General features: G+C 38.1%; 2 protein-coding genes across 7 annotated transcripts in view; one reads left to right on the top strand and one right to left on the bottom strand.

Moving 5' to 3' along the window:
• The window catches only part of DMTF1 (cyclin D binding myb like transcription factor 1), a 45,864-nt gene extending 30,943 nt beyond the window's left edge, over positions 1 to 14,921 (bottom strand). Inside the window, exons 1-5 of one of the 6 annotated variants that reach the window (XM_049641381.1) lie at positions 14,329 to 14,419; positions 12,440 to 12,579; positions 5,209 to 5,331; positions 3,728 to 3,844; positions 1,829 to 1,951 (exon numbers count right to left, since the gene is read on the bottom strand). In XM_049641381.1, the coding sequence (XP_049497338.1) occupies positions 1,829 to 1,951; positions 3,728 to 3,836 (232 nt within the window). In that variant the 5' untranslated portion in view covers positions 3,837 to 3,844; positions 5,209 to 5,331; positions 12,440 to 12,579; positions 14,329 to 14,419. Of the gene's footprint in view, positions 1 to 160; positions 1,952 to 3,727; positions 3,845 to 5,208; positions 5,332 to 12,439; positions 12,580 to 13,941; positions 14,261 to 14,328; positions 14,420 to 14,608 lie in introns of those variants that run through there. The other 5 variants (XM_049641380.1, XM_049641382.1, XM_049641383.1 and 2 more) reach the window with 5 other exon arrangements.
• Positions 13,775 to 24,706, top strand: part of LOC125930414 (uncharacterized) — a 17,895-nt gene continuing 6,963 nt past the window's right edge. Inside the window, exons 1-3 of the mRNA XM_049642271.1 lie at positions 13,775 to 13,800; positions 13,976 to 14,135; positions 14,220 to 14,667. Coding sequence (XP_049498228.1) covers positions 13,775 to 13,800; positions 13,976 to 14,135; positions 14,220 to 14,667 — 634 coding nt within the window. The remainder of the gene's footprint in view (positions 13,801 to 13,975; positions 14,136 to 14,219; positions 14,668 to 24,706) is intronic.

The following is a 24,706-nucleotide window of genomic DNA, read 5'->3' as shown; positions in this document are numbered from 1 at the left end:
ACAGTAGCAATAAGAAGTTGTAAGTGATTTAGAATGATTAACATGAGAGTTAAGATTTTTTTAAGGAACAAATTTTTTTTATCAGCTTTATAAAGCATATAAAGAAAACGTGAACATTAAGATGAAATTTGAAGTTAAATCTTTAAAAACTAGTATTTACCTCCATCAAGTCCAGCAAACAACGACTTGCCCATTCAGTCAGTCCCAGATGATGGTGATGATACAGGACTTCATTTTTTTACGTGACTTTTTAATGGAGAAGTTTTCCTACGTTGATTTTATCAACATGCTTTTTACAAATCTAGGGAACAATACTTCAAGCCCACTTTTCACAAATTTAGTACTACTGTAAATATTAGGCTCTAGAACATTCTCCATATGTGATGATGCTCTGACCCCACAGCAAGTAGCTCAGGTCAGTACGTCCATATTATCATACCCAGTTAAGTGAAAGAGGGTGTGAAGGGTTCAGTGTAACACCGTACATAGAATATAATAGCAAATGGACTTTGAACCTACAGTCATGATCAAGGTACTCAACTTTACCCAAATGAATTAACCAGTCTTAATTTATGTCAAAATAATCCCTCAAAAATTCTGGCTTAATAAAAAATTTTCATCTTATTTTATGTCTTGGGGACATAATGTACAGCATGGGGACTATAGTTAATAACACTCTATGGTATTCTTGGAAAATGTTAAGAGAACTTATCTTGAAACTTTTCATCACAAGGAAAAAAGTGTTAACTATGTGTGGTGGCAGATGTTAACCAGACTTATTACGTTCATTCTACAACATATACAGATACCAAATTATCATGTTGTGCACCTGAGACTAATATGTTACATGTTAATTATATCTGAATTCAAAAAATTCTAGCTTGGAAAATGTCCATATAGGATTGTATCTGTATAGACATGCCAATCATGGCTGAATCACAACCTAATGATGGTCAAATTAGAGGAGTTTTAAAAAAATCGTATGAATCATCACTAGGAGTAAAGATCATTTAATTGGAAATACATATGTCTGTCTACGTCACTGGAAGCAATATTAGCAATATTAACATTAATACTGTCTTTCCATAAAGTCTCACAGTAAACTGAAAATGGTTTCTGTTCAATTGGATAAACAATAAACTCTAAATAAAGAGTACACATCTACGTGTGAAGACAAAGTCTGCCATGATGAAAACCTAATCTTAGTTTTTTCCAAATGGATGAAGATGTGATTGCGCTTGATGCTGAGTGCAAAATCAAAGTTCTCAAAGACCAGAATGCTTGGGTATGACTTTAGGCAAGTTATTGTATCTCTCCGTGCCTTAGTTTTCCTAAAAAATTTATGAAACAGGGATCATAATACCTACTCTACAGCATGCTTTCTCAATAAGGGCAAAATATGCTTGCATCTAGGAGGGGTGTGTGTGGAAAAAAAGTATCCTCTTTGTTATTAAAATGCTACATACATACAGTACATTAAAACACACACACACACACACACACACACACACACACACACACACCAGTGTATCTGTGGTATTACAATTTCGCTGGGGAGAGCATGATCAGGAGAAAATGTCTAAAAAAAGCTTGGGGTGGGGAGGGTGATAATTGTCAATGAAAAAGGCTGAAAAAATTCAAATAGACAACATATGCAAAAGCATTTAGAGCCATGCCCACTCATTAAGTATTAGTGAAAAGAGGTTTTTTTGACTAAATGAAGAGAAAAATAATGGGTCTAAGTCTACCTTGAAATGCCAACTTGATCTCGCACAAGCTAAAATCAGATTTCAAAAGGGAACTGCGTTCTTCATACATGGTGACTTACGTGGAAGTGCAACAACTGATATGCAAGGAGTAGAATCATCAATACTCTGATCATCCTCAGAAGACAGACAAAGCCTTTTATGTGGAGGTTCAGTACTATCTTCTGAGTCTATTTCATCAGCTTCTAATGAAACAAAATAAAACAAAAATCTCAAAAATCTTCAAACCAATGAAGAAAAACCCACATCTTCAACAAGTGTGAAACAATCTTATCTATTTGCTCAGTTAACCCAGTGTGCAAGTAGGACCCCCAACGACACTGCCGTCTCTATCCACAGTGCAGGGCCTCAGCTCCTATTTTTATGACAAGAACTATGAAGAGAGGTGCTACTTTTTAAACATCACACTTTTGTACTACTAACTATCTGTCTTTCCAAATATTTCACATGCAAAGACAGGGCTGGTTATTCAATTCACTCAGTTATTTACTGAATGCCTACTATGTGCTAAGTGCTGCGAACAGAACAATGACAGATACCCTTGACTGTCAAGGCACTCACAGGGTAATAGAGGAGATGACTAAACCGACAATTTCAAAATTGTGTTCTAAGAGCTATGCGAGGGGAATGAAGAAGCTGTTTCATGGGCAGAGGGGAGAGGCACTTAATTTAGATTACAGGTGAAGGTATCCCAGAGGAAGTGTGTTGAACCGGAAAGAACTTGAATGAACAGAAACCAGGGGAAAATGATTATTACTGGCACTAGGAATAATTATTTGTGGTGACAGTATAGTATGAAAAGCTTAAGGTGTGTTAGGAAAATGAAGACAGCTATGAATTACTAGGACATAGGTATATGAAATGTGGCAGGAAGGGAGGCTAGCAGAAAAGCTGACATGGTAGGAGGCCATCACTGTGTTCTAAAAACCATGTGAAACTTAAAAACAAAACAAAACAACCTTCCTCCACTACTGAGCATCATGACCAAGGTCAATGGCAGTATGAAAGATGAATTAGCAGGGAGACTTGTTAAAAGGCTACTGGGGCCTCCCAGGTGAGAAATGAGACTCTAAACTAAGAAAGGGGAACTTGAGACCAAGGAAGCAATGGACTCAAGAAACAAAATACTATCAACAAGTCTTCATGATAGAATGAATGTAGGAGATGAAAGAAGGGTTTATTCCTACCACATTTATGATCTGGGATACTAAGTAATGAAATCGAGAAAGAAAGAGAGAACCAGGTCTCGGAATTTTGTGAAAGATTTCAGTTTGGAACATGTGATATTTAAGGTGTCTATGAGAAACACAAAGAATTCAGAATAAAGACAGAAATTTGAATCATTTTAATAGGTAGGTGGTACTTAAAATCACAAGTTTGAATAAAATTACCAGAAATTAAGTACTGAATGAGAAGAGAAGATAAAACCTAGGTTGAACAAAGATAAACTTAAAGCAAAATGAATATAAATACGGAATAGGTAGAGAAGTGACAACAAAATCACAAGCCTCAGCCTCTTGAATCTTAACTGATTACAGATAATGATATTAAATCTTATTCAAATAGTCATGTAAAATCCTCTTCTACAGATTCCAGAAAAAATTGACAGGATTGCTTTTACATTTTTTAACGTGCTATGTACATTGCCGGCACCAAATGATATCAAAGAGAAAGTGTTAATTACAGTTAATCCATCATCTTTGGAGGCCCAATTCATTCTACTTATTTATAAAGTAGCTACGAAAGTCAAAAAAGTTAAAATTTATGGCAAATTAAAAAAATATAAAGGTATATTTTAAAAACATAAAAATATAAATTAAGATTAATTCATAAGCCAAAAAGAGAACTCCCATTTCTATTATCCTAGCCCAAACTCTCAATCAGGGTAATAACGATCAAAGGGAATGTGAAATCCAGAAATCCAGAAAGATCCATAATTACATGTCAGCAAGTTTTCCTACCATTCTGAGGGCAATGAAGAATGAGGTTCCCGTCTGTGTCCTGAGTCAAAGTCACAGAGTTCACAGTTTCTACTGTTACTGTGTCAGAATCCTCTTCAACTGTGCTCATACTCAAATCTACATAATAGATTTCAGATTTAAAAAATTACTCCCAAATATGAACATAAAGTAGCCCCCAACTTCCCCCACCTCCCCATAAAAAAACCCTCACAATTTATACGTGCTATACAGTGCTCTTTATGTGAAATTCCAATGGCAGTACAGACTTGAAATTTTTCAAAAGGTTATATCCGTGATTCAGAATAAAATGTAATAGTCTGCAAGAATCTGCTTCTCTAATTAAAAACCTACAGCATTTTTTTAATGTTTATTTATTTTGAGGTGGGGGAAGATAGAGAATCCCAAGCAGGCTCCAGGCTGTCAGCGCAGAGCCCCACGTGGGGCTGGCTCTCACAAACCATGAGATCATGACCTGAGCCAAAATCAAGAGTCAGACACTTAACTGACTGAGCCCCCATAGCATTTAGTTTTTAAAAAGACTTGTTTTTACCACATCCAATGAAAAAGACTCTGTTCCAAGTTGTTTCATCAATAAAATATGAGGTCTTATCAGTAAAACTCTCACCACTTTTTATTTACTGGCAACTTTGATACATTCAAATAGGTGTTTAACTTCTGATTCTTTCAGAAGATGGATTAAACCTTTTATCTTAGAAAGCATCGATAAATCTAAGAATTACTTCTCCAAAACACTTTTTACAAGTATGTAAGCTCTATTATTAGCTGAAACTAAGAACACTAAAAAATCATTCTCATCATTTTCCCACCCTCATAATATTAAACAAGTACGTACATTCATCATTGACCAAATTGCTTTTTAAATGGATATAGTGCAAGGCCTTCTTTTGAAATAGAGAACTGATTTTGTTTAGAGGGCCTTCACCTGCTATTTTACACATATATCATTTTCCTCTTGTTCAGACAGACTGAATGATCAGAGTCTCACAGTATAATACCTCATGGCTAACGGAAGGAAATGTATTGAATTAAAATCAAGGGCCTGGCTGAAGTATTCCAGTTAACCTTATAATGTTCAATGAAGTTTTTCCCTTAATACTCAATTTTGTTCTTGTCCACATACTTTTTACCAACTAAACAAGAGGCCATAAGGCTTAATGTGTACTACTCACTCAGTATTTATTTGGTTCCTATACACAACATATTAGTCTGCTCATATATTTACCATTTATTTAAGTACATTTTCGCTTGCCAGAAAAACTTAAGATCTATTGATATTTACAGGGTGAAGACCCAGTGATTCGTTCAGGTTTTACTATACAAATCACTGCCTTAAAAGGACATCATTTTGCAATAATAAAAGACGACAGGTCCCAAATTCAAGATAAATAGAAATCACAATCTAGTTATAACCAAAATTTGCAAAACACAAGGTGACATCCTTGGAATAAAGGCAGGCTTACCTAGAAAATAGATGGATCAGGTATAGCCCTTCCCACAGAATCAAGTCGCCTTCCCTTAGACACCAGCATCACTTTCATGTTATCCAGATTGCTTCTCGCCCATATTCCTACCTCTGCAACACTCTGAAAAAGTAACAGCATTACACAATAAGGCTTAATAAGAACAAACAACTGTGTGCTAGCCGTATGCCCAGGACACTCTAGCCTCAATCCTCTGTGATGTCTTAACTAGAAAAAGAATGACAAAAACCAGAATTCTTTTCTAAACAGACCTTTTAGAACTCAGCCTCTAAAAGTATTCCCCAGTGAAAGGCAGAAATGATGAGATCTGTACCTATTAAGTTCATTTAGAGGCAGTTTCTCAGCCTCAACAGGCAAACAGTCTCAGAAAAAATAGGTTAAACTATGCTACTAGTTCAATGAACTGTAGACCAAGGTATGTGCAACATGACCCAAGATGTAGAGTGCCACAAATGTTACTAGTAACTGTATTTTTTCTTTGTAACAATTTACTAACACCTCTTTACACATAATACCGTATTTCATCCTAAAGCATTACAAACTGTATCCTATCTGTGATCAAACCTGCCTACAGATCTGTGGAAAAAAGAAACCCTCAACAGTTGAGCCAGAAAGGTAAATTACAAGCAAGCTCTTGAATGCAATGTGAAACTTACAAAATCTGAAATGATTTTTAAAGGTTTGTTTCAATAAACTCCTCATTATCATCCCAAAGCTTCAACCAAAGAATCAAAAAGTATAGCAGGATTCGAGATTCAAGGGAATGATTCAGCAAAAATTAATGATTAACATTTCATTTTAGCAATGTCCTAATAGAACTCATCTCCAAGATGGTTATATTTGGAGAATTGCTACTCATAAATAAGTCTGCAGTGAAAAGGTAGAGATCCTACTAGGGTCAACTCCAGTCAACTATTAAATTTCATGTTTTTCTTATTTCTGAATCCATTAAATTTTCTTTAAAAGGTGGTAATACTGAAGATAGAGAAATTCAATTCTAAAAAAAAATCCATAAACTTACCAAAAGCAGAGTTCACTCTCTTTGTGTATGTTTGTAAACGTGTATACACTACAGAGTACAAGCAACTTATATTTTGCTTTTTAAGAATTAATTCACATTAAACAGTATGATGAAACCTAACTGAAGCTAGGTACCTAACTGAAGTTTTCTGTATCACTTAGAATTTACACCATATTAAAAAAATGACATTATTTAACAATGACCCTATCGATGGACATTTATGTTTTTCCTAATTTTTCATTTCCTTAAAACATACTGGAACATTTATATACTCTATTTCCTTGAACATTAATGGAAATTATTACATGAAAGAAAATGACAAAATTTAGAACTTTTTAAATTTTTTAAATTTTACTTATGTATTTTGGGAGAGAGACAGAGCATGAGCAAGGGGAGGGGCAGACAGAGGGAGGGAGAATCTGTACTGACAGAGTGGAGCCCAATGTGGGGCTTGAACTGTGAGTTCACGACCTAAGCCAAAATCAAGTCGGATGCTTAACTGAGTGAACCATGCAGGTGCCCCAAAATTTAGAACTCTTAAGTCACACTGAGACAGGGAAACTGTAAAGGACCTATGAAAAAGAGCTGGTTTCTATTCGTTTTCCTGCTTCTATTTTTGCCAATACCTGCACTCCCACCTTACACATGCCTTAATATATGTCCCCCTTGTAAGGGTCAAGGAGTTAATTATTTCTTTGACGTCTTCCACTACAACTGATAACAATTTTGAAGTGGCCAGGTGAGGTCCTCATGAAAGTTCTCCAAGACCACTGACTCCAAACACCTTGACAAAAGACCCTGGCTCCAGAGCATAAGTGACTTATGGAGGACACCTGAGCACTCGTCCTTGTTTGATCAGTTACTGGAAGCCTGAGAGGACATGTACACCAGGCCACTATCCTTAATAAAAACTCCAGACCCCCCCAAGCAAAGATGAGACTCATGCTCCTTTTCCTTTCTGAGTCTCCCAGATGCTCTGTATCTGCTGTCTCCAATATCTTCATTAAACTCTGTCCTCCCTTCTTGCTGGCTTGAGCCTGATCTCCATCCTGCGTGAAGCTTACAACCCTTTTGGCTGGTCCTGTGGGACCCCTTCTGAGTCCTCTGACCTGGCCTGCCTGCATCAGTTTTCCAGAAATGTTGTTCAAATTTATATCCAAACCAAGGAAGTATAATCTCTATTCCTGGCAACCGTTCTTTTGTTAAAAAGAAAGCACAAAGCAAGAAACAGCACAAGACTTCATTTGATAGGTGCAAAACAGTCACAGGTTTAGCATTTTAATCAATGTCATCTCAGGACCCAAATTAATCCAAAACTCTAAGAAAAAATAAAGGCAGATTTGAGGCAATATGGAGATAAAGTGAGATAACAGTGTAAGAAAAAAGGGAGTCTGAAACAGCTAGCTAGATGCAATCAGTATTTCATTCTTGACAAGCTGTATTGATTACAGGTGATTCCATGCAGTGTGCGGTGTACCAGCTTTAAATAAGAAATCTGGGTCCGGTTTTTAAAGTTCAGCAACTCATGTTTGAGACTAGTAAATGGTTCTAAGGTGCTGTGCAAATTAACAAGCATATGTGGTCAATCAACAAATATTTATCACATGTCTACTATCTACATGTTAAGCGCTCTCTAGGCATTGGGGATATGGTAGTCACTTTTATTTTTTTACCATCTTGCTCTCGACTCATTTTCCAGGGGTCTCTCCCATTTCCCACCATAGTTAGAGCTACAAGGTCTAACTTAAATATCTTAAATATTATTAATATTTAAGAAACTGACCTGGTTTTACCTTCAATTATTTTTATTAGGTAACACATTTACATGGTTCAAAATTCAAAATATAAAGAGGGTTATACAGTTTAGTCTACTTCCCGTTCCAGTTCCCCAGTCATCCAGCCCCCCTCCCTGTATAGGTGAACTCATCAATTTCTCAGGCTTCCTTACACTTATCTTATGCATTGAGAAGTCAATACAGCCCTTCCTACTCTTCCTACACATACTCTTTTTACAGAAATAGTATCATACTACCAACACTGAACAGTACCTTAAAGGCTACTTTCCACTGCCTCAGCAGCAAGATGAGGAGACATCACTACAGCACGCAACTGCAAGGTAGCCAACGGATTAGCAATGGCAAAGTCCCTAAAGTGGGACCGCTTTGGCCTGTTGCAGGAAAAAAAAAAAAAAACAACCCCACAGCTGGTATCACAGAGGCTTTCCATAAAGAGGGAGAGCAGCTGAACTGAAGATTGGAGATAAAGACTGGGGCAGATCTCACAAGGCTGTACAAATCCTTGGACGATTTTCAGTTGAGGAATATAATTTACGTTTTTAAAAGATCACTTAGACTGCAGTATGGAGAATGGATAGGTAAGTCAGAAGAGATGAAAGCAAAGGAAGGAGGCTGGAAAAAGGATATATTTTGCAGGTAGTGTTGACAGGATCTGCTGAATGAAGAGATGATGGAGATTAAGAGAAAGTGAACTATCTCAAGCTGTTTCCTAGGCTTCTGGCTTTAACAGCTGAGTTTGGGGGCACTTAGATATATTTCATTACGTATTTGCATTACTATTTGTATGAATAATTAAAGTTGTAAGACATTCAAATGAAGATATTAAGTTGACAGGTGGAAGCTGGAATTCAACAAACAGGATTAGACCTATGAAGACAAGCTTAAGTTGGTGGCATGCAAGTACTTTTTAAAAAGATCACCCAGAGAGATCGTGGTACAAAACGCTTATAAGGGAACATTTATATTCGCATTTAAATAAATATATTTCTTTTCATCTAAAGCTCCCAATGAGTGAGAACCCTATTTAACGTAGAACAAAAGAACAACTCTGGATCTACTGTTTAACACAGAATTCAAAGAAATGAATCCTTCGTCCTACTTCATTCTGGTATTGATGGAAAGTTCTTATTCAATGGATTATCTTAGACTGGTGTTTTCATCAACTGAATCTACATACAGGTATAACTCATTTTATCACGCTTCACAGAAAGGGAGTTATTTTATAAACTGAAGGTTTATAGCAATCTTGCATTAAGCAAGCCTATCCACACTATACTTCCAACAGGTCACTTAGGTCTGTGTCACATTTTGGTAATTCTCAAACTATTTCCAACTTTTTCATTATTACAGTTGACCTTTGAACAATACATATTTGAACTGAATGTGTCCACTTATATGTGGATTTTTTTACAATACAGTACTGTAAATGTATTTTCTTAGCCATGTTTTTCCTCTACTGTAAGAATACATGATATATTTAACATACAAAATGTGTTAATTGACTGTTATTATTAAGTCTTCTCAGCAAGAGTAGGTTATTAGTTTTGGGGGAGTCAAAAGTTATACATGGATTTCTGACTGCCCAGGGGGGCATCACCCCTAAGCTCCCATTATAAGCTCCCAAGAACTGTATACTGGCTGTGGCCATCTGTGATCAGTGATTAAGACTAGCTGAAAGCTCAGGTGATATTTTTTAATATAGGCACATTGAATATACATACAATGCATGTGTATACATATTGAGTTTTTTGACATGCTATTCACGTTTTTAAATGAACTACCGTAAAGTATAAACAGAACTTTTACATGCACTGGGAAACCAAAACTCATTTGACTTGTTTTATTGCAACATTTACTGCAGCAGTATGGGATTGAGCCTGCAGTTATTTCTTTTTTAAATATATATATTTTTAAGTTTATTTTGAGAGACAAAGGGGCAGGGGGTGGCAGCAGAGAGGGAGGGAATCCCAACCTGCACTGATAGTGCTGAACTTGATGCAGCGCTTGAGCCCACGAACTGCAACATCATGACCTGAGCCAAGATCAAGCAAGAGTCGACGCTTAACTGAATGAGCCACCCAGGAACCCCTCCTCTGTAACGTTTTTGTGATGTTCTTCCAAACATACTGTCACATCTTTTAGAACTTTTTTTGCACTTATTTTTTTTTGTAGTATTTTTCACTATGTCTACTTACTCTTCCACAGCATTTTTAATGGGTACTTAGTATCTAAGTTTATCTAACCATGATCCTATAAATGAACATTTTTCTTTGAGGTCATACTATTATAAAGACCTCATACTGACCACCAACATACCGATCATTGCATATATCTAATGCCTTAGGACACGCTTATAAGTGGATTTGCTTAGTAATATTTAATAAAGATGTGTTTGAAAATAATCTGAAAGAATAAACCTCTTTGCTAATTAGAAAGTCTTAGTGGAAGAGAATAATTAACAAATGCTTGTATCCTCAACATGTGTACACAGCGGGCTGGCAGAATAGAAAGCTGCAGAATATTGATTTTATTCAAGATAGGAATAGGGACTTGAGGTTGAATGCTTCGGATTGTTGTTCCAGGCCCATGGGGATTTGCTTTTCTGTACACTTTGTGGAAAAGTCTGAGAAGCAAAGCTACAAATGAACATAAAGCATACTAGACTAAGGTAACAAATGATCACGAATAGCTGAGTTTTAGTGGCAAAATATAGCTGTATGCCATATCAATAGTTGTTTGTAGAGTTTATTTTAATAGGCTTTAGTCACGCTTTGATTTTAACTACGAACAATTGAAAACAATGTCTAAGAGATTTCTTGGCAACATGGTTCATTTCAAGGTGTAGCATTTCATACCTGGTCTGGCAACAATGTTGCTTATTAAAAACAAAGAATATTTTTTACCCAGTGCATGATTTAAGAGCTTATAATATGTATTTGGCTACATTTAAAAATTTTATTCATTCAAAACTGAGCACTTCATGCAAGGTACCATTAGAAGCTCTTTAAATGATGGTAAATAAAGATCAGTGTTCACAACCCACTGCTGGAAGAATGGCCTGACAACAGTGTACATAGCCAAAATGACAGCTAAAAAAAAAGGGATCGTGTAAATAAATAAAATTAAAAACTGTTCATAAAGGGCTCTCCAGTGTGCCTTTTCCTGACAGCTTCTGGGATTCAGTCATGGAATGGAGTATCTTCCCACAAACTTGAAGCAGCAGACATGTTAAACAGGTTCCTTCTTTTATTTATCATTTATCTTTATGGAATCAAAACAAAACCAAAACCTATTTGTGATTTCTATTACAAGGATGTTCTTCACAAAATGAAAAAAAGAGGGGGCGATGATACGAAAGCACACACAAACATTTAATATATCTGTACATTTAGCATACTTGGCACAGTTTATCATTTTCTCAGGTCACTTCATATCCTTTGAGGACAGAAAAAGCTTTGGAACTGAAATTACAAAGCATTTAAAGGTACAGCAATTCAAAAACAATTCTTTTATATGGGGGAAAAAAGTGACGATTAGGGCAGTAAGAGAAAATTGACTATTAAAAAGAAAACTCCATTCCAAGAAGACAGATTACCATCTCCTGTTAAATAAGCAGCCTCTAAGACATTAGAACTCTTCCTAAACTTCATTGCTACTCGAAACTTTTGACGTCCCCGCAACAAATGAAAGTGTGTGTTCAGTGTGATCTAGGACCTCAATACTTTAAACAACTTCCCTGCCCCACTAAATTTTTAACATCTATGTGCCAGGTTGTAAATCCCTAGGGATGCTCGTGTTTCACATTAGTGCATTCATCTTCACAGGTGTTAACTTAAGCCAATGTACTTAATGGAGCATGACAAAAGCAACTGCTTATAATAATGAGAGGTTACTGTCAGGACATACAAATTTATTACAACGTTAATAAAAACTATAGGGTCTGTAGATGTTGGAGAGATAAGTGAGGTGAATAAAAAGAAAGGCATTATGTGGGGGAAGGGAAGGACTAGTTTTGTTGTTTTTATTTCAACAGTAACTAGCCATTTCTAACCTTACAAATAGGCTTCTCTCTCTCACTGCCTCAGGGTGAAAGGAGATAAACTTGCCCCATCTTTAAAGAAAAAGAAAAAGAAAAAGCCAGTAAAGAAAAGTGAACTTAAAAAAGACTCAAGAGGATAGGTCTTCTTTTGATATAATTCTATCAGTAATCCTTTTCCAGCCACACTCTGCTTCCAAAGATCGAATCCTAATTCCAAAATGTTCTTGTGATTGCTTCCTCTCAAAATACTTTTAAAATCTCAACATTCTGAAATACAGAGTATATATTTATTCATCTAACTGCTCAAAGTATGAACTTAAAGTTCTAAGCAAGAATGCAATGCCCAGTACTTACTGATTAACTGTAGATGAAGACAGGGCAATAGCATTTTGGCTCCACCATCTAGCTCAACTGCAATCAATTAAAGAGATTCACGCAGAAAATGCAGATTCTAGATCAGTCCCAAAAAGCATATTTTGGTGTGAGCCTATCAACTAAAGTAGTAAAAAAAAAAAAAAAAAAAAAATTAGCTTTTTGGTGGCACATAAGTATATGGAAGTAAAAATAATGAGATAAAATTATCACAAAACATGAAATGTATTTTTCTTCATAACTGTAATTTTTCCCCCTGACAAATTCAAGCTGTTTTTTTTGCCCCTGGTGAATGAAACAACTCTCACATCAAATTTTACACCCTGGCAATTTTTTCCTAAGGCTGAGAGATTTAATTTTAATTTTTTCCTAAAACTTAACTAAATTTCTGTATCTGAGCCTAATAAACCATCTCTTATCACTACACCTTCTTAGTAAAACGCTACGTTTTCGGCATATTATCACCAGAGTCTTTAAATGTTACAGCGGTGGTAATTACTCAAATTACTAAAAACCAGAAAACAGTGATACCAAAAAGCTGGGAACAAATTTAAAGCCATCTCACAGAGAGAATCCTAATGGGAAAATATGAAACCCTTTGAAAAAGAAAAAAAGATTTTCCGTTTGTAAAACTTTCAACACAATGGAAGAATATTTTCTTAGACTGTAGCTTAAACGCTATAAATGGTTAATCGTCTTTCACGAATTAAAAATAAAAGTATTATTAGTACAAGATCAAAAATTTCGAAACGGTATATTCTATGCTGACAACATTGCATATTCGAAAGTCACCCTACAAAATACGCATTTTATCGGATGTCCCAACAACCTGCCTCGCCTGTCAGAAGGAACACAGACGATCAATCAAGTTATGAGAAAGCAACCACACACTGCATTTGAATTTCCAAATTCAATCATGCAAAGTAGAGATAAGTCCTGACTTATATTTCATGTAATTGTAACCCTCCCCTTAACTTCACCGAATATTTTTATTATAAAAATACATGCTGTATCATTCAACCGCATAGAACGGCACTTGGCCACCTCTACTGTCGTATCTATGCCGGAGAATGGGTCAAAACAAAGTATATTTTTAAGGACAAGAAGATTAAAAAATTTAAAAACTCATTCAGAACTCAACATATGACGATTACTACTTTGCAGACGCATTTTACTGTTCTCGGCAGGACTAGGGCACTCTCACTCGCAGTTAGTCCCTGCCCCTCCTTCTTAAAAGAGCCTGACATATTATGGCCAAGCAACCCCGATTCCCTCGGCACGGGCCTTGAATAGCAGAGCTAGAATGAATCCCAAAAGATGGAAGAGTCTAAGACGCAAACAAGGTAAAAGAAAAAAAAAGGGGGGAGGGGGGACAAGACCCGCCCAACTCTCTCAAGCCCACCTCTCTTCAATGGACTACATAAGCCTGAAAAGGAAATAAACAAAAAAGGAACACCAAGAGAAAGCATCTAAGGCTCCCTTACTCTCTGCATTCTCGGGCCCAATTCTCTACCGAAGCTCTCGGCCCACCCCACCCCCAGGGGTCCCGGCGCCATTTAGCTCCTCCGAAGCCGCCGCCATTTTCCGCCCCCGCCGGATCGCTGCTGCGCCTCGGCGGCCGCTCGCTACCCCACTCAGTAGCCCGAGCCACTGCCGCGGGCCGGGCCCCGAGAGGGAGGCCCTGGCCTGAGCGTGCGGGGACGGCAGCTTCAGCGTCACGAAGGCCCAGCTCCGACCCCGCCCGCGGTGCCCGGGCGCCCAGAGCCTGCGCCGGCCGGCGGGAACAGGATGGCAGCAAGGGGGCCGGACAGGCTCCACTGGGCGGAGCGGCCCTGGCGGCGGTTGGGACCTGAAGGTTCCATCGCACTTACTTCCTGTTTTGGGTCCGGGCACTTTGGAAGAACCAGGATGGAGGCTCCAAAAAATACCAGGATGGAGGAAGCAGCCACGGGCAAGAGTGGCTGCAGCTGGAGTGAGCGAGCGCGACAAGCCACCGGAAACGGAGCTACGGCCGCGCCCCGCCCCCAGCCCCCGCACGCTCCCCCTCCCGCGCTCCGCTCCCTCGGGACTGCTGTGTCTGTTGGCTGCTCGCGTCACTTCCGACCAAGTCGGAGCGCGAAAAAAGGTCTCGGGTAATTGGAGCTTCGGTACCGTTCTGGGTAACGTTCGTTTGCGGTCCGCAGCTTCTCTTTTCCTACTGGGAAACCTCGGTACTGACATTTCCGCTGCTGATGCTGTAAAGAAGGCCCATCTTTCTTTGGCGTAACTGGGGTCTTTCTGGCTCTGGTGGCAGTGGCGCCCCGCTGGCCGAGTTTCATAAATTCGCAGAGCTCAGAGCGGAGACAGCCGGGTGTGGAACGGAGTGAATGCCGTGTCTAGATGCAAAAGAAAGTTGGAAATTCTGTGTGGCCCTTCACACTTAGTTTGCGTTGCCCTAGGCGCTCGGTGTGAGGTGTACCCTCTTTGGGCGTGTGATGTTGTTCTGGTCAAATGTATCCTTTGTGAGCGAAGGGAGGTGCTACTATAATGCACAGTCCGTCTTGAAGCGTAGGTTTTCTAAGCCAGCTGCTCTTGAGTAAGTGGGAAGCTTTTAGGAAGGACCTATACTCGGACCAAGCCCCTAGACCAGCCTTTTAGAAGCTCTATGAGACCCTGGCAGAGATTTTGTTTGTAGAGTTTTAAGGCGTTGAAAATCTTTTGGTGTAGTGGTGTGAAACTGTTACAACTCTGTATGATTCCGAACTCATTTTACTTGTTTATAAAACTAAATACGTTGTAGTCTTTTTTTCTGTATTGGCATGAAGGGAGATTAAAAGTTAGACTTGACTGATGTTCTTGATTCCAACAGCTTTGTGTAGACTCACACTACATTGACACAAGGGGAATGTAGTCAGCATCAGTCGTAAAGGTCAAATAAAGGCTCTGCAGAACGTGAATATGTACTACTAAGTTGGTCCTAAGGAATTAATGAGATTAGTAATACTTAGTAATTTCTCCCCTTCCATTATCTTAGCATGTTTTGATTTTGCCACAAAGTTGTGGTTTCCTTTGACTACAAAGTATAGTTGAAAGACTTTGTGGAAAGAATAATTCATCAAAGAAACATGGAGGAGGAGGATAAAAAACCACACTGACACGGGTTTAGAAACTTATTATTTAGATTTTAAGCCAAATGTACTTAGTTTTCACCAGTGGTACCCATTACCATGCTATTCTTTACAGTAAAATAATTTCTCAGCCATAAATGCTGGGTTTCACAAAGGGACGACAACGAGATACTTTTATACACCTATTAGAATGACTAAAAAAAAAAAAAATCCGCAGACAACACCAAATTCTTGTGAGGATGTGCAACAAACGGAACTCTCATTAATTGCTAGTGGGAATGCAAAAGGTTACAGTCACTTTTAGAGACAGTTTGGCAGTTTCTTACAGAACTAAACATTCTTACTATATGATCCAACAAATTGCTCCTTGATATTTACTCGAGTTGAAAACTTATGTCTGTGTAAAAACCTGCATGCAGATATTTATAGCAATTTTATTCATAATTGCCAAAACTTGGAAGAAACCGGGTTGTACTTTAGTATGTGAAGGGATAAATTGTGCTACATCTGTACAGCAGAGTATTATCCAATGCTAAAAAGCAATGAACTATCAAGCTATGAAAAGACACGAAGGAAGCCTAAATGCATATAACCAAGTGAAGTCATTCTAAAAAAGTTACATACAGTATGATTCAAACTAGATGATACTCTGGAAAGGGCAAAATTGGAGACAGTACAAAAGATCAGCAGTTGCCAAGGTTTGGGGCTGGAGAGAGGAATAGATGGAGCAGAGGGTATTGAAGGCAGTGAAACAATTCTCTTTGATATAATGGTAGATAGAAGTCCTTCTACATTTATCATACCCCACAAAATGTAAAACACCCTATTGTGAACCCTAATGTGAACTATGGACTTTGGGTTCATCATTTGTAACAAATGTACCACGCTGGTGGATGATGTTAATACGGGAGGAGACTATGCATGTGTAGGGCAGGCGGTATACGGGAAGTCTGTACCTTTGTCTCAATTTTGCTCTGAATCTTAGACTAGTCTAAAAAAAAAAAAAATCTATTTAAAAGAAAGAATGAAAAGGCTAGATAAGCTTTTGGATTTGGACAACATGAGCCAGCATTTTTTGAGTGCTTACGTGTCAAATGTTTTACATGTCTTAAACTCATTTAATGTTCACAAGTGCCAAATTCATTAGTACAGTTATTACAAATGAATCCTCTTTTAGACAATCAAAAAAAAAAAAAAAAGGAAAAAAATGTCAAGGGACACACAGCACATAAGTAAATGGTAGAGTCAGAATTGAAGCCTCAGCTCAGACCGTACAGTTTTGCAGTTTGCAAAGTACACTTTGGTAACAGCCTTTTTATAATGAAAACAAATAATTACAACCAGTTTCCAGAGTCTTAACTGGAAGATGGACATGTTTGGCCAATTTTCAAAAATGAATGCCAGAAGCAGCGTTTTATTACATCTAACTTTATTACCAATATGTGATACTTTGCATTCCATTATGGTTATGACGTAAATCACTCAATTTCTAAATAAGTACATAGGCAAAACCATGAGGTTGAATAGTGTTGAGGAATGATGTTGGAGGTTGACCTGAGTGTGCATCTTGGCTTTATTGCTTAGTAGTGGATATGGTACCTCACCACGCAGCTGCATTAGCCTTCAAAAAATGGGAATAATAAAATCTACCGCCCCAAATAATGGAGGCATGCTTTGCACAGAGCCTGACGTGTAGAAAGCACTTAAAAACGGAAACTAATAAACCCCTGAATTAGAAAAGCAATTACTCTCAGAGCAGTTCTAATGAAATAATAATTACATATGTAAAATCATTGACATTAACATTTATGAGGAAGTGGTTCCTAATTAGCCACATTTTTCATAAAGCATAACCATATAGGATTCTTTTTCAGCAAGGCATAACAGAGTGGTGTCTAAATTATAGTTTGGCTGTCCATTGCCCTCTGCAAAATTTTGCAGCCTGCGCTCTGCTGCACTCTACTGTTAATTCCCTGAAAAAGTCAAGCCCATCCTCATAATTCTCCCTTTCTTGGTGAGTTTCTTTCATAACTATGTTTAACAACGTCCATTGGTATTTACTTGGGGAGGACAAATGTATTTTAATATTAGTTTAATACATAATTTTTTTTTTTTTTGAGAGAGAGTGCGAGCAGGGGAGGGACAAAGAGGGGGAGAGGGAGAATCCCAAGCAGGCTCTATACGGTTAGCACTTAGTGCTCAGAGCTGATGCAAGGCTCAAACTCATGAAACCACAGGATCATGACCTGAGCTGAAATCAAGAGTCAGACGCTTAACTGAATGAGCCACTGAGGTGCCCCAGTTTAATACATAATTTTTTTAAAATGTTAATATTTTTTTTGAGAGAGAGAGAGAGAGACAGAGTGCAAGTCGGGGAGGGGCTGAGACAGAGACACACACAGAATCCAGAGCAGGCTCCAGCCTCTGAGCTGTCAGCACAGAGCCTGACAATGGGGCTTGAACTTACAGAACCCAAGATCATGACCTGAGCTGAAGTCAGATGCTTAACCAACTGAGCCACTCAGGTGCCCCTTAATACATAATTTTAAAAGCAAATTCAACATCCATTTGTGTTAAAAACAAAATGGGTATAGAAGGAATGTACCTCAATATAGTAAAGGCCATATATGACAAGCCCACCCCTAACCATAGCCAGTAGTGAAAAGCTGAAAGTTTTTCCTGTGAGATCATGAACAAGACCAGAATACCCAGTCTTAGCACTTTTATTCAACATAGTATTGGAAGCCCTAGGTGCAATAATTAGGCAAGAAAAGGAAATAAAAGGCATCCAAATTGGAAAAGAAGAAGTAAAACTCATAATCTGTCATAAGCAAATGACATGACATTTTATATGTAAAATCCTGGACTCCATCAAAAAATTGTTAGAATTCATAATTCAATAAAGTTGCAAAATACAAAATCAATACACAAAAGTTGGTTGCCTTTCTGTACACTAATAACACTGTCAGAAAGAGAAACCAAGAAAACAATCCCATTTACAACTGCATCAAAAAGAATAAAATACTAAATTTAAACAAGGAGGTGAAAGATTTGTGTGTTGAAAACTACAAAACAGGGGCGCCTGGGTGGCGCAGTCGGTTAAGCGTCCGACTTCGGCCAGGTCACGATCTCGCGGTCCGTGAGTTCGAGCCCCGCGTCAGGCTCTGGGCTGACGGCTCGGAGCCTGGAGCCTGTTTCTGATTCTGTGTCTCCCTCTCTCTCTGCCCCTCCCCCGTTCATGCTCTGTCTCTCTCTGTCCCAAAAATAAATTAAAAACGTTGAAAAAAAAATTAAAAAAAAAAAAAAAAAGAAAACTACAAAACATTAATGAAAGAACGTGAAGACAAATAAATGGAAAGATATTCTGTGCTCGTGGGTTGAAAAGATTAATATTGTTAAAGTGTGGGGGTGCCTGGGTGCTTAAGTGTCCAACTCTTGATTTTCAGCTCAGGTTGTGGTCTCATGGTTCATGGGTTTGAGCCCCATATCAGGCTCCCTGCTGTCAGTGCAGAGCTTGCTTCAGATCCTCTGTCTCCCTCTCTCTCTGCCCCTTCCCCACTCGTGCACGCGCTCTCTCTCTCTCTCTCTCCGTCTCTCAAAAATAAACATTAAAAAATATATATAGTTAAAGTATCTGAACTACTCAAAGCAATATACAGATTTAATAAAACCCCTTAAAAATTCAAATGGCATTTCCCACTGAAAGAGAACAAAGAATACTAAAATTTGTACGGAACCACAAAAGACCCCAAATAACCAAAGCATTCTTGAGAAAGAGGAACAAACCTGGAGACATCATCCTCTCTGATTTCAAACTGTATTACGAAGCTATATGAATTAAAAGAGTGTGGTATTTGCGTTAAAAACTGACCCATAGGGGCGCCTGGGTGGTGCAGTCGGTTAAGCGTCCGACTTCAGCCAGGTCACGATCTCGCGGTCTGTGAGTTCGAGCCCCGCGTCAGGCTCTGGGCTGATGGCTCGGAGCCTGGAGCTTGTTTCCGATTCTGTGTCTCCCTCTCTCTCTGCCCCTCCCCCGTTCATGCTCTGTCTCTCTCTGTCTCAAAAATAAATAAAACGTTAAAAAAAAAAAACCAAAAAAAAAACCTGACCCATAGATCCAAGGAACAAAATAGCCCAGAAATGGACTCATGCATGTGTGGTTAATTAATTTATGACTGAGGAGCCAAGAATATATAATGATGAAAGGACAGGCTCATCAGTAGATGGTATTGGGAAAACTGGGCGACCACCTGTGAAAGAATGAAATGGGGACCACTATCTAACATCATATATAAAAATTAACCAAAAAATGGATGAAAGACTTGAACCACACCTGAAAACATAAAACTCCTAAAAGGAGACACGCAATAACCTCCCTGACATAGGCCTTGGCAGTGGTTTTCTGAATGTGACACCAAAATCAAAAGCAACAAAAGCAAAAACAAATAGGACTACCTCAAACTCAAAAGCTTCTGCACAGCAAAGGAAACCATCAACAAAATGAAAAGGCAACCTATTGAGTGGGACAAAATATTTGCAAATCATATATCTGATAAGGGGCTGATGTTCAAAATATGTAAAGAACTCATACAATTCACTAGCAAAAAAATAATCTGATTAAAAAATGGGCAGAAGATCTGAATAGACATTTTTCCAAGGAAGATACAGATGACCAACAGGTACATGAAAAGATGCTCAACACCACTAATCAGGGAAATGCAAACCAAAACCACAAAGAGGTATCCTGTTAGAATGGCTATTATCAAAAAAGTGAGAAGTATTGATGAGGTCACTGAGAGAAGAGAACCCTTGTACGCTGTTGGTGGGGATGTAAATTGGTGTAACCATTATGGAAAACAGTATGGATGTTCCTCAAAAAATTAAAAATAGAATAGCCATATGGTCCGGGGGCACCTGGATGCTTCAGTTGGTTGAGCATCTGACTTTGACTCAGGTCATGAGCTCATGGTTTGTGAATTCAAGCTCCATGTTGGGCTCACTGCCGTCAGTGCAGAGCCCATTTTGGATTCTCTGTCCCCCTTTTGCTCTGCCCCTCCCCTGCTCACGCATGCACATGTACTCTCTTTCTCAAAAATAAATAAACATTAAAAAAAAAGAATAGCCATATAGTCCAGAAATCCTACTTCTGGATTTATTGAAAAAAAATGAAAACACTACCTCAAAAAGATATATGCACCACATATTTATTGCAGCATTATTTATAAGAGCCAAGATATGGAAACAATCTAAGTGTCCATCAATGGATGAATGGATAAAGAAGATGTGGTATATATAAAATGAAATATTAGCCATAAAAAATGAAATCTTGCCATTTGTGACAACACGGATGGACCTATTATTATGCTAAGTGAAGGTATTGTGCTAAGTGAAATAAGTCAGAGAAAGACAAATACCATATGAGTGTATGTGGAAAATTAACTGCCCCGCTCCCCAAAAAACAAATCCCAAGCTCATTGATATAGACAGCAAATTGATAGCTGCCAGAGGTGATGGGTTTAAGTTGGAAGAAATGGGTGCACTTAAATTTTTTTTAGTAACAAATAAAGAAAAAATAATAAAATTAAATTTATTATAGTAACACCATTATGTCTTTAACTCGCATAATCATTGTAAGGATTATCCATAATGTTATTTGAAGTCTAGGGTAGCTTTCTGTAGTTGCACATCTAGGTAATTTCCACCTTAGTACTTAGTCACTGTATACTTAGGGGATGCAAGAGATTTTTAATATCCTAGGATTTGCCTAATTAGGAACTAAATATTTTGTAGAAAAATCATGAGAAATAATTCTATCCCAAATAGAACTTACTATATTATAAAAGTATTTATAGTACAGTTATGGTATTTGCTACATTTGCTAGTTATGATTAACTCTGTTGGACTCTATATTTTTATAACACTTTCCTGAACCTTATCAGTGATAGAATATTGATGAAATTATTCTTTTTATGAAAGGATGATATGTTAATGAAAAAGTGTTTCAAAATACTGAGAGGCAGTTTCTGTTGTTTGATGATTAATTGTCTTGTGTTTTGGATGGTGTGAAAGAGATGTTTTTACAAGGGCTTTTGTCAAAGGACACGAAAACTACAATTATTGAGAAGTTCATTTTCTTTCTACACCATTTCTGAGTCCTGTTAGTACAGTTTATGGGTTACATTGGAAGGCCTTCGGAAAGTTCTGGATATCTGATGGGGAATCCCACGGTAATAGGGGAATGAACAAACTGTCCCTGGTTAGGCCTATACATCAAGTTCTTCCAGGTCCTACTTTGTCTCACTTCTCTCCTCTAGGCTTTTCTCTGAGACTCATGGCACTCCATCTTATAACCCTTTTCCTGCCTCTTCCATTTTGTGACAGTGTCTTATCTCCACATTCTTTTTTTTTTTTTAAACATTTATTTATGTTTGAGACAGAGAGAGACAGAGCATGAATGGGGGAGGGTCAGAGAGAGGGAGACACAGAATCCGAAACAGGCTCCAGGCTCTGAGCTTTCAGCACAGAGCCCGACGCGGGGCTCGAACCCACGGACCATGAAATCATGACCTGAGCCGAAGTCGGCCGCTTAACCGACTGAGCCACCCAGGCGCCCCTCTCCAAATTCTTTTAATCTTTCAACATAGTCACCACCTCTTCATACCTTCTTCACTTTTTCTTTTGTAACAGATCTTTACTGAGACTTATTAATGGAACGTTAGCAAAATTTGGCTTCTCTTTCAGTTAGGCAAATGGAGAACTAAGGCTTTGGATAATGCCAGCAAGTGAGGATAAAAGTTTTCATTCTGTCCTTGAAATTTTTTGTGTGTGCAAAATAAAACAGTTACTTTACTAAGGTTGGGAGAATGTCTGAACCCAGATTCAAGGACCCATTCTTTTACAGTATGTCATAGGGGAGAGAAGGACAATAAGACAATAAATAATTGCCAATTTTTATAAGTTCTGAGGACAGAAACGGAAGGCTCTGAAAGCGAACTTTCCATAGAGTGTTCAGAGTAGGGCATTCTGAGAAGACATTTGAACAGAGACTGGAAAGAAGAGAAGAAATCACCATAGTAGGGGATAAAAGGTAGGAGAGTATTTATTCAGTTAACATGGGAAAGAGTGCATTTGCAGAAAGCAACTGGCTTACATGATGTTTGTAAAAGGGAAAGAGCACAGTGTTGGTAAGGGGGTAAGCTCAGTCTCTTTCACAGTCGTTAATTCAGTTTAAGTCCACTTCTCTAAGATTGGAAATCAGCATGTGCCCAGAGGTGGCTGGACAATTTGCTACCTCTGCCTTATCATATAGCTTCAGTTTGCCAGCATATGGTATGACACATTAAGTTAATAGACGCTTAAATGTCTGTTGAGATCAAAGATAATTAAGTATCTTAAGCCAGGAGATCAGGAAGCTAGTCATTTCTTTTCTTTGGCGATAGTTACTGACTACAGGAGAGCTCATTTGTTTTTCAGATACTGTCAGTACTTACATAACTCTGGAATAAAACAAATGCTACTTATTATTCCTGTAGTGCAAAGAGGTTATTTTATTTATTTTTGGGACAGAGAGAGACAGAGCATGAACGGGGGAGGGGCAGAGAGAGAGGGAGACACAGAATCGGAAACAGGCTCCAGGCTCCGAGCCATCAGCCCAGAGCCTGACGCGGGGCTCGAACTCACGGACCGCGAGATCGTGACCTGGCTGAAGTCGGACGCTTAACCGACTGCGCCACCCAGGCGCCCCACAAAGAGGTTATTTTAACAGAAGGTTGGGTGTTACTTTATTGCCCAAATCTCCTTATCCCCCTAGTTGCAGTATTTTAAGGATAAAAACATTACATTTTAACCAGCAGATGTCCCTGTTGTTTAGCAAGATTTTTGTTTTCTTTCCAGAGTAGTAGCTTCAACAGTAGATGGGAATTTTTTGGCTTGAATTTGTTAGTGGTACACTATGGTAGACCAATGACAAGCCTCAAGAATAAGAAAACCAGGGGGATATGCTTTGAAATCTAAATGTGAAACGTGTTCTAGCATTTAAAGACTCGTCACTGATGTATCCTCTTCTCTTTTATTCAATGTACAGCATACAGCTAATTCTCTTGCACAGAATATGCAGTGAGTGACAAAGAAACAAGGAACTTGTGTAACCTTTATAGCTTTGCACATCTGTGATACACCTATTCATTGGTTTCATTCATCACACATTACTGAGCACATACTTTGTGCTGAGCACTATTTTAGGGAGAAGGAATATGGTAGAGAGCAAGAGAGGTAAGGTCCCTGCCCTCAAAGACCATATAATCTAATGCAGGAGCTTACATTGTACTAGTTTTTTTCAATGTGTCTTTGTAAAAAAAAAAAACAAACAACAAACCCTTGGTTAAACTACCAATTTACTGACTTACTGCAACTGCCCATAAAACTTGCTCATTGTTAGCAACTTAATGAGACAAATATGAATCAAATCACTTGGTGTCATCAGATTACTCTAAATTGCAAATACTAGGAAAGATCAATGTTCATTGGTCTTGCTTAGTCAAAGCACTTTGGTTTTCTTTTAATGACAATGCAGTTCTTTAATATTTTTATTAGATTTTTAATTTTCATTCCAATACAGTTAACATACAGTGTTATATTAGTTTCAGGTATAAAATATAGTGATTCAGCAATTCTACACATTACTCACAGCTCATCATAAGAGTATTCACCTATTTCACCCTTCACCTATTTAAGTGTCCCCCCCCCCGCCCCCCGCTCCCCTCTGATAACCATCTGTTCTCTGTATTTAAGAGTCTGTATCGTGGTTTGACTATTTTTTCTTTTTCTTTGCTCATTTGTTTCTTAAATTCCGCATGTGTTTGAAATCATGTGGTATTTGTCTTTGTCTGACTGACTTGTTTCACTTAGCATAATACTCTTTAGTTCCATCCACATCGTTGCAAATGACAAGATTTCATTCTTTCTTATGGCTGAATAATATTCCATTGTATATAGGTATATATACTACACCTTGGACACTTGGACTGCTTCCATAGTTTGGCTATTGTAAATAATGCTGTAATAAACTCAGGGATGCATGTGTCCCTTTGAATTAGTGTTTTTGTATTTGTTGGGTAAATACACAGTAGTGCAAATATGGGTT

Source organism: Panthera uncia, chromosome A2, assembly GCF_023721935.1.
Source record: "Panthera uncia isolate 11264 chromosome A2, Puncia_PCG_1.0, whole genome shotgun sequence".
In the NCBI taxonomy this organism is placed as follows: domain Eukaryota; kingdom Metazoa; phylum Chordata; class Mammalia; order Carnivora; family Felidae; genus Panthera; species Panthera uncia.
The sequence above is the reverse complement of the archived record's forward strand: the minus strand, read 5'-3'. Positions and strand labels throughout refer to the sequence as shown.